This window comes from Budorcas taxicolor, chromosome 19 (genome assembly GCF_023091745.1).
Source record: "Budorcas taxicolor isolate Tak-1 chromosome 19, Takin1.1, whole genome shotgun sequence".
Classification (NCBI taxonomy): Eukaryota; Metazoa; Chordata; class Mammalia; order Artiodactyla; family Bovidae; genus Budorcas; species Budorcas taxicolor.
In genome coordinates this window covers 41,676,167-41,686,504 of record NC_068928.1, presented here as the reverse complement: position 1 = coordinate 41,686,504, position 10,338 = coordinate 41,676,167, and the positions used below count along the sequence as shown (strand labels likewise).

The 10,338-nt window shown below is 50.0% G+C and overlaps 1 protein-coding gene across 1 annotated transcript; it reads left to right on the top strand.

Moving 5' to 3' along the window:
* The first annotated feature begins 632 nt into the window (after window positions 1-632).
* NT5C3B (5'-nucleotidase, cytosolic IIIB) lies at window positions 633-8,646 on the top strand. The gene is made up of 9 exons (XM_052658221.1): window positions 633-681; window positions 905-998; window positions 1,611-1,680; window positions 1,767-1,813; window positions 4,165-4,250; window positions 4,759-4,848; window positions 5,846-6,008; window positions 7,140-7,340; window positions 8,154-8,646. Exons 1-9 carry the CDS (start codon window positions 665-667, stop codon window positions 8,286-8,288), a joined length of 903 nt encoding a protein of 300 aa, XP_052514181.1. The 5' UTR covers window positions 633-664; the 3' UTR covers window positions 8,289-8,646.
* The last annotated feature ends 1,692 nt before the right edge of the window (window positions 8,647-10,338 follow it).

Here is a 10,338-nt window from a genome sequence, read left to right as displayed (position 1 = left end):
AGAGTTCTGTTTCACTCTAACTCCCATGGCCTACTTCAAGTACTCAGCTGGGCATTTCTGTAGCATCCATCTACCTTCTTCTACTGCCCGGCACTTGACTCCCAAACAGAGTTCTGGGAAGCTAAGTCAGAGAAGGCAGAGGGAAGAAGTAAAGCTGATGAGCTTTCATTCTGGTCCACCTGTCCAGGGCTTTCCTACCCTCTGGACATGAGTCACCCATCTTCTGTGATGAGCGAGTCCAGAGAAGGAAGCACCTTCTGGCTGTTCAACAGAACTCACTTATGTCTCCTTCACATCCCTTCCCTTCCTGCGGCCTTTATATCATGCAAACTGTAAGCCTGGAAATGACCACTCTTGTCAGGGTTTTTGCTCTACAAGGAATGGCACCCACGTACCCTCCACTTCTTGGGACCCTCCCCGTCCTCAACACGGGGCTCTCAAGCAGGGTCTGCACGCACAGCGCCGCGCGGCCCTCCAGAGGCCACCTGCCTCTCCCGACCCTGCACCGAGCCCTCCAACCCCGGCTCGAAGCCTGCACCCCAAACCCACCCCGCCCCCGGATCCGCCCTCCGCCCCCGGATCCGCCCCGGTTGGAAGCGGCGCCTGCGCAGTGAAGCCGCGGGGCGGTCGTTGTGTCCACGCCGCCGACCGGCCCGCGAGCGCAATGGCGGAGGAGGTGAGGTGGGAGAGGGAGACCGGCGTGGGGCTGGCCCCGAACCCCCGGGCGCTCCGAGACCCCCAGCAAGCCGTCTGGGCCCCGCCGCGCCAGTGCGGTCCGTAGACGCCCAGGCCTTGCCAGAGCCCCCACTCGCCCCCTGCGCCCCCGGCCCGGCTTCGCGGGGCTCCCCTTGGGGTCTGCGCGGTGCTGGAATCAGCGGTTCTCTCGGGTCTCGGGACAGGTGAGCACCCTGATGAAGGCCACGGTCCTGATGCGGCAGCCTGGACGGGTGCAGGAGATCGTGGGCGCCCTCCGCAAGGGCGGGGGAGACCGCTTACAGGTATGGCGAGGGGGCAAGGTCGGGCGGCTGGGTGGGATGCGGGTGGCTGGTGAGGTGGCCTGCCCTGGGCGCCTTACCACGTTGCTGCAGACACGTGCAGGCAAGCCTTCAGCCTTTAGAAATAGCCAAGGACTTGAGGGCAAGTCTGTTTCGCCTTGAAGGAGAGCCCACCTGCCCGAAAACCTAGATTTCAATATTCTCAAATTTCTTTAGACGGAAAGCACCCCACAGCGGGCCTCCGGGTCTTGTTGTCCTCACTAGCTGAGGTTGATGGGTTCCCCAAGAAGGTGCAGATGTGGAGATGAGCCAGAAGGAGGAGGCATCTTAAGAGAAGCCAGAGCATTGAGATGGGTGCTATTGAAAGGGTAGAAGAGGTCTTGATTCTGCAGTCCCCATCCCCACCCTCCATGAAACTGGGTCTTCTCAGGTTTGGCACAGGTACTAACTAGAATTAGTTCTTCCTTCCCTCTCCAGTCGTTTCTAACTCCCCCAGGGCTCTGCCCGCTGTGCCTACAGGCTGGGCATAGAGCTGGTTGGCTTTTCCTTTTCATATTGATGCAGGGCTACACCGGAAGGTGCCTGTCTAGGGATCATCTCTCTTTTGCATTTCAGGTCATTTCTGATTTTGACATGACCTTGAGCAGGTTTGCATATAATGGAAAGCGATGCCCTTCTTCTTACAGTAAGTCACACACAAGCTTGCTTTATTGGACTTGACAGGATGATGGCTTCTAAGGGACAAGTAAAAGGAGTTCTGTGTTTTTGCAGACATTCTGGATAACAGCAAGATCATCAGTGAGGAGTGCCGGAAAGAGGTGGGTTACTCCCTTCTTTGCTCAGAAACAGCTGGCATATACGACGTCTAGTGGTTCTTGGTTAGGACCAAAGATTCCAGGGTTGAAACCGTAGAAGGTTAATTTTTTTAAAAAACTGTTATGCTCAGGTCGACTTAGTCTTTTTGTGTGTGTGTGTGTGTGGCTTGTGGAATCATAAGCGTCCCTGACCAGGGATTGAACAGGGCCCTTGGCAATGAAAGGGAGGAGTCCTAACCACTGGGCCACCAGGGAATTCCCAGCTGGACTTAGTCTTATACACTAAGTCAGCTTTTCCTTATTGGCCAAGACATGTGATAATGGATGGTTGGAATATGCTTACTGCTAGCTATAGAACTTACAGGAGATGTTTTATTGCCTCCATTTAACAGATGGGGAAACAGAGACTTGGAGAGGTTTGAACAACTTAACCCAAGGTCACATAGCAAGATGCAGAGCTTGGTTTTCCCATAGATCTGATTCTGTTCCCAAACTCTTCTTAACTGTATTATGCTGTTTCCTTGATAGTATAAATTTTCTTGGTGCGTTAGCAGTTACCAAGAAAGAATAAGGTGATCCCTATAGCCTTAGAGTTCATTTTACTTTGTTCCACATTCATCCCATCAGTGTCCTCTTTGCCGGAGCAGGGCTGTGCTAACTGCTCGTTTCTCTGCTGAGCTCTTTCTTCTGAGTAACTGTATCATTTAGTTCCACTTGATTATGAAGTTCACCCAGTTGTGTACAAAGCAGTTTGTTGGCCGGCCATGGTTGGTCAGCTCTTCCAGTACTCTGCATGATTACTGATTATTAGGATGGGCAGTGAATTATAGATAGCCTTTCTATTTCTACACCTGTGTCTCTGGAGATGGCATTTGTAGCTTAAGGTAGAGTCTGGCTCTACCACTGATCACCTTTGGGAAGTCACTCTTTTTGGTCCCTCACATCCCTGATCATAGCAACTTCCAGAGAGCTTCATTCACAAATAAAACAAAAGGTTTGGGTGCCCTCTCTAGGATAAAGAAGCTAGAGAAAACTAGGATTTCTGGTGTTGATGTTTTTCATAAAAAACATCATAAAGCAAAATTTATGTAAAGCATAAAGAAATTCATAAAGCAAAATTTATGTAAAGAATTATTTTTTATTTTTAAAAATTTATATTCTGTTGTTTTACTTTCAGAAGAATGTTCTCACATTCAAATAATTAAGACTCTTTAATACGTTTTAGGGGCTTCCTGTCTTTGAATTTAACCCTCTTTTGGACTGATGGTCGGGGACTCCATTTGATCTCATAATATTCTGAGACCACGCACATATTAAAATTATAATTCTTCGCCATTCCCATTTTTATTGGGCACTGTTACTGACTGAACCATGTGACACATGATCCCTGAAGCAGCCTCCCTGGAGTCTGGAGGGGTCCAGGCACGTGGAAGGGGACCTTAGCCACAGGAGGCCCATGGAGATGCTCCCGGTGAGGTTGTCCGCCTGATGTTGGCAGTGCAGTGGTTATCCCTGAACATACTACAGTATTCTGTTCTAGTCTGGTATGTTTTTTACCAGATCTATCTAAATTGCCCTGCTTTTAAGATTTAAGTGCAACTCGTAGCACTTAAATCTTTAAAAGCAGGGCAGTTGGGCTTCCCTAGTCGCTCAGACAGTTAAGAATCTGCCTGCAATGCAGGAGACCCGAGTTTGATCCCTGGGTCAGGAAGATGACCCTGGAGAAGGGAATGGCTACCCACTCCAGCATTCTTGCCTGGAGAGTTCCGTGGACAGAGGAGCCTGGCAGGCTATAGTCTGTGGAGTTACCAATAGTTGGACACAACTGAGCAACTAACACTATGACTACTACTAAACTTGCAAAAGAATCTTTGTGAAAGCAGTAGTTTGATGTGTTTGTTTTCTTTCTTTTTCTGACATAGCATTAAAATGAGTCCCAAACCACTAAAATGAAATGTGTTTTTATCTGTGTGCTTCCCTGCCTCTAAATTATCTTGCCTACTACCTGAGAAAGCATATCATGTTTTAGGAAATACAGCATTAACTCAGTTCTTACTGATTAAGTGCTGATGCCTGAGCTAATTTATAACGACAACAAGGGCAACAAAATTCTAGATGTTACCTTGTTACAACACTTCTTTGTGTTGTTGATGCCTAGACCTCACTCTCTGGGGCAGGGGGTGGGGGGGCTGGAATGCAGAAGGATGGCCAGCTCTGAAGCTCCTGTGACTCCCTTATAGGAATCGCATCTTCTAGGTGACTGGTGACTTTTTTTCTCATGAGGGACTATAGGACCCTGCTGAGGAACACTTGATGTAGACTGATGACTTTTCTCTTCATTTTGGATGTCACAGCTCAAAGCACTTCTTCACCATTATTACCCAATTGAGATTGACCCACACCGGACCATCAAAGAGAAGTTACCCCACATGGTAGAATGGTAAGCGCCAGTAGTGGTGAATGATGGCCTGATCTGGCTTTGAAATCAGATGCAGGCTCCCTTTCTTTATTGAATGCTCAGCTGAATGCTACACTCCCAGCTATTAGAACAGATTGTCCAGACACAGACAGGTCACTCATGGCTGCTGCTGGATGAAGGAGGGGGCTCACTGAGAGTCCTTGGAATAAACTAGAAGCCCCTTAGTTTGGGGGAATCAGTGCTTTGGGGGAATAACCCGCCTCAGAAAAACCAGTATCACTGGATGGGGCCCCAAAGAAAGGGTTCAGAAGAACTTTGGCATCAGCAGCAACTCACCCAGCTGTGGTCTGCGGTGTTGCTGTCTCACCCCCCTCCTTTAGGGACAGCAAGGGTCCTGCAGGAAGTGGCTCCGAGGAAAACGATGAGACCTCCACTGCCAGTACTTCCAAAGGGGATTCGTGCCTGCAATGGGAAAGGGTATTTCACTTAGTGGTTTGAGTTTAGGGTTTTGTGGGGTGTCTCTTTCCAGGTGGACCAAAGCACATGACCTCCTGTGTCAACAGAAGATTCAGAAGTTTCAGATAGCCCAGGTGGTAAGAGAGTCCAACGCAATGCTCAGGTGAGCTGCCTGCTCTGGAAAATGCTTCTGCCAGACTGGAATGGTTTTGCTCACAAAGAGAGGCTGGAAGGGAGTTGAAGAGGAGTTAGTTGCTCTAAGAGTCAGAGGGGACCTAGCATGATGAGTAGCTGCATGAGGAGAAGGTCTTGCTTTTTCTCTCTGGACTCAGCCAGAGAATTTTCTATCCTTGGGTATGTCCAAGGACACACTGCTGGTAATGGATGTGGTGAAGATGCTCCATCTTCTAGAACAAACAGTGTCTTGGTAATTTTTCCCAGTGGTTAAAAAGACTTGTGGGATCCCCATGGTAACTGGTGTTCTTTATCCAGACATGGGAGTTGGCCGGCCTGGGACCCTTGATCATCGGTGGCCTTCAGAGCTCAGCTCTCTCTGCTGAAGCGTTCTTTACCAGAGGAGGGATGGGGGCACATATAGGAAAGAGTCAGCACGGGTGCCTTCCCTCAAGGATTGTGCACGGGTAGGTTGGGGGTGCTCTCCACTGAAGCCACCCTAGGAGAGCCACCTGGTTGTATTTTGCTCAGGCAAAATCATCTAGGAACAAACAAACAAATGTATTTATATGATTTATGTGAAGTTCAGGGACACAAAAAGCAAATCAATGGTGACGTGAAGTCAAAATGGGGGTGGTGACATCAACTGGGTAGGTATCACACTCATGTACACATGTTGTAAATATTAATTGAGCTGAACACTTAACGATTAGTGCACTTTAATGATTTATTCTATGTATTTTATACCTCAGTTTAAAATGTTTTAGAGGGACTTAACTGGTAGTCCAGTGGATAAGACTCCAAGCTCTCCATGCAGGAGCACAGGTTCAGTCCCTGGTCAGGGAACTAAGATCTCGCATATAGAGCAGTGCAGCCCAAGGGGGAAAAAAAAAGTTTAAAGAAAAATTTTAAAGATGTAACCCAAATGGAAAAGAAAGGGCAGTAGCAGAGGCAGTGCACTTTCAGAGCCATTCATCTGGTTTCAGGGATGGATACAAGACATTCTTCAACACCCTCTCGCAGAACAACATTCCCCTTTTCATCTTTTCTGCGGGCATTGGAGATGTCCTGGAAGAGATGATCCGGCAGAGGAAAGTGTTCCACCCCAACATCCACATCGTGTCTAACTACATGGAGTTTGATGAAGATGTGAGCTGCATCTCATTAGGGCTGGGGCTGGAAGAAGGATGGGGACTGCCAGCCAGTGTGCTTCACCCTGAATGTTAACTGGGATGGGGGCCAGGAGGAGGGAGGGGAAGGCATGCTGGCTTCATTGCCCTTGGCAGCTATTTATTTCTTCACGCAGCTAGAGACAGTTGCTTTTGAAAGACCCATTCTTGGGTGTCTGGCTGACAGTGGTCTCTCTGCGGAGGACCTAGTTTAGGGCTCAGCCAGGCCCTTGTGTCACTGTCATGGGTCGTGTGCCAACCTAGGTACTCAGGGCCTTTTACTTGGACTTGTTTTGCTTGAGCCAGAGGTGGGCTACACTGACTCACCCATGTTCTGACTTCTTCCTCTTATGACCAAGGCTGGAATGTTCGTCCCTTTGACTTGTGGTTAGGGTGTTGCCCACAGCTGAAGTTAACACCCATGTAGCCCGGGTAATGCTTGTATCCCAGCTTCTTGCTTCCCCCAGAGCAGGTGATCTACAATATTTGATGGCCTCTGTTAGTTTAAACCAGGGGCTGGAAATGTTTTTTTGGAATTCCCTAGTTGTCCTGTGGTTAAGACCCAGTACTTCCACTTCTAAGGCCTGGATTCAGTCACCAGTTGGGGAACTAAGATCTCCTAAGCTATGTGGCATGGCCAAAAAGAACCCAACCAAACAAAAAAACCTTTTCCTATAAAAGAACAGATCGTAAATTTTTTACTAGGATCATTTGCAACTGTTCTATTACACAAAACAGCAGCCATTGAGAAGACGTAAACAAATGGGCCTATAAATTAAGTTCCAGTAGAACTTGGAGAAGGAAATGGCAACCTACTCCAGCAGTCTTGCCTAGAGAATTCATGGACAGAGGAGCCTGGCGGGCTATAGTCCATGGGGTCATACAGAATCAGATGCGACTGAACGACTAACACACACACACAACTTAATTTACAAAAATAGTCCAAATCTGGCCCACGAGCCCTAGCTTGCTGACCCCTAGTTAGGACTGCAGTGAAGTGTTGGCATTATCTGTGGCTTTCAGGATTCTGCTTCTTACGTGGGAGACTGGAAAACTGGCCCTTGATGGGTCCCTGTAGCCCTTCTGTCTGTCTCTCGTCTTGACTACTTAGGGCTTCCTAAAGGGATTCAAGGGTCAGCTCATCCACACCTACAACAAGAACAGCTCTGTGTGCGAGAACTCTGATTACTTCCAGCAGCTTCAGGGCAAAACCAACATCCTCCTGCTGGGAGACTCCATGGGGGACCTCACTATGGCTGATGGGGTTCCTGGCGTGGAGAACATTCTCAAGATTGGCTTCCTAAATGACAAGGTAGGTATGGGACCTTGGCTCTTCATGGCTGGCTCCTTCATTCCTGTTATGGGATACATGCTGTGTGAAGTATTAGAGGCACAGAGGTCGGACGCAAGCGATAGTCTCCTAGGAAACAAGAGGTACCCAGTGGTCAGAGCTGTGTGCACAGCACAGGGCATGATCTGGAGGTCAGAGCACATCATCAGAGCTCACACTTGATGAGTGCTCACTTTGTGCCAGGAACATAAGACCAGCTAATCTGTGTAGTCATACTTTGAGGTGTAGTGACTCTTTTACCTTTTTACAAGGGTAGAAACTGGGGCAGGGGGATTAAGCAACTTGTCCAAGGTGACATAGTTTAGAAAGTGGTTAGGCTGATCACCAGTCCTCCTAAATCTTACCTATAAGGGCATGATTGAGGTGGGGAATGTTGGTATTGAAGATATGGGTTTATAATTTAGAGAAGGAAAATGTAGAAACAGACAAGAGGTTAATGGATGAAACCAGGGTTGTAGAGGGGCACAGTATGGCAGCAGACTCGGCCAGCAGGTACAGAAGGCCTTTGAAAATTCAGTTCTCATAGGTTAGAGGTAACATCTGGTTTTTTGTCTCTTAATCCTTGTGACTTTCCTTTTGACACTGACCCAGGGGTTAACTGTGACAGCCTGCACCCACGGCCATGTGTGTCTCCAAAGGACAGGGCCTGGTAACCCTGAACTCCTTTTGGGGAGTCACGGCTTGAAGGCCCTCCTCCCCTGCCCCTGGTGCGCAACAGCGGTTTGGGCAGAGGGCAGGGCACTGGGGGACTCTTGCTCTCTGCTCCCCGGGCAGGTGGAGGAGCGGCGGGAGCGCTACATGGACTCATATGACATCGTGCTGGAGAGGGACGAGACGCTGGACGTGGTCAATGGGCTGCTGCAGCACATCCTGCAGCAGGGTGACTGGACAGAGATGCAGGGCTCCTGAGCGCAGGCGGGGCCTGCCGGCTGCAATGAGGAGGGGCCTTCCCGGAAGGCCGCTCTGCTCTGAGCTCTGCTCCTCGTGTGCGTGCAGAGTCCTCCAGAGAACATTCCGGGCTGCCAGTGGCCGGGAGCTGCTGGCTCACACCCCTCCCTCCTCCTCTCCCCTGCTCCTTGGTTTCGTGTTCTCCAGTGGCTCGAGGGAGCCCTGCCAGAAGGGAGGACAGCGAAAGCTATTCCAGGCGAACTGCGGACCTACGCAGTGTTAGCACTTTAGGAATCAGCTGGTCCAGGGAATCTTTTTTTCCAGAAGTTTTTAACATGGGAAGCTATACTTCAAACAAGTCAAAGTCTAATATGTGAAACAGATCAAAAATAAAAGAAAAGAAAAAACAGCTGATCTGATCTGGGGGTCCGGGACGGAGCAGAGCCTGTACCTCTTGGCTCCAAGATGCTGGAATCTCCAAGACCATGGAAACCAGTTTGAAAACCACTGAATTCGCCCAGGAGACCCTCTAAGCACAGCTAGTACAGCCAGGTGTGTCTGTGAGGGCCGGGGGAGGGGCGCAGGCAGGGTTGGGAGGGTATGTTTCTGACCTAAAATGGTTTGACTTGATTCTCATGCAGCAGTTAAACTTGAGATTCTGTGGGGTCAGCTGCATCTGGCTGGCACTGCAGAGCCCCATCTTTATGGATTTCCTAAAGTGATCCATGTGAGTGTGGGTTTTCCCTGGTTCCCCTGGCTCCTGTCCCTCCTCCTCCAGGGCCACTGAAACAGATGACTTCCAGGGAGTTGAGTCTGGAGACCTGATGCTCTGGGCAGAGTCAACTTCATTCCCTCACCCACCTGCCCAGCTGCTGGAAAGTCGTGTTTATCTGCTGCTCTTAAAGGAAAGTACTGGGAGTGTTAACAGAGCTGGCTTCATGGCTCCCAGAAGCCACAGGTGCTGTTTCATCCTCATGGTGACCCTGCAGGAGTGCAGGTCCACTGAGGAAGGACCAGTCCTTTGCCCAAAGGCTAGAGCTGGGAGCTCGAGCAGGCTTGCAGCGTTTCTGACAGAGCCTGCCTTTGCTTGTGATCACGCTCCCTCCATGCCTTCTTAGTCAGCTTGTCCTGTCAGGCTTGGGGGAGGGTGGTTACCCTAAGGCTGGGTCTGTCAACCCTCAAGTGCTATCTGGATGCTCTGGGACCAGGGAATGTCAGTCACAGCAGCCGTGGGGGGCAGCTTCTCTCTCTCAGAGGGTCTTGGGTGAGAACTCAGTGCTTGTGGTTTTTGTGGGGGCAGTTCAGGGTGTGAGTCCAGGCTGGTGATGTTCTCTCCCATGCACCTCACCCCGTCCTTAGATGGCTAGGGTCATGTCTCTTACTGGCCAGAGTCCAGCCGAGCAGATGAGGACAGATGGCCTGACTGATGGCTGACGTGACTCCTTCCTCAACGTGAGAGGTTTTGCCCAGTGGCTAAGACCCTGCATCCCCAGTGCAGGGAGCCTAGGTTAATCCCTGATCAGGGAACTAGGTCCCACCACATGCTGCAACTAAGAGTTCACATGCCACAGTTAAGACCCATAGCACCCAAAAAAAAAAAAAAAAAACCCACGAGGTTTGAACTCATTTACCATTCTGACAAGAGGAAGAAGCATCAGGTAGGTGGGAACAGCGGGCAGCCAGGAGGAGGGAGAGGTAGGAATATTGTATGAGCACTGATCTATGTGAAAGGAGAATCCAAACTGGTTTAATTCAGTCGCTGAGCTTTGTACGTCGTGTTTGACTTCAGGGACCTTGTTTTTCACTGAACTGGGCAGTGAGACCAGGATGCTGGCCCACAGGCTCCTCTCCTCTGTGGACACTTACCCCTCATGGTGAGGGCCCCAGCTGAGCCTGAGAGAGGCAGGAAGCACAGACCCGGGGATGGCATCTGGAACTGAAGGGCCTTGGAGGCAGCCTGCTCAGCTCCCCTTCCTCTGGACGCATGGGTCGAAGGGCCCCTCCCCCAGAAAGAGCACATGCCAAGACCTCTGGTTTAGTGTTTTATTTGGCACAAAGGAGAAGGGGGGTC

Coding starts and splice junctions, on each gene's coding strand:
- NT5C3B (XM_052658221.1), top strand. Junction 1,681..1,766: donor GCGATGCCCTTCTTCTTACA/GTAAGTCACACA, acceptor GTGTTTTTGCAG/ACATTCTGGATAACAGCAAG. Junction 6,009..7,139: donor ACATGGAGTTTGATGAAGAT/GTGAGCTGCATC, acceptor TTGACTACTTAG/GGCTTCCTAAAGGGATTCAA.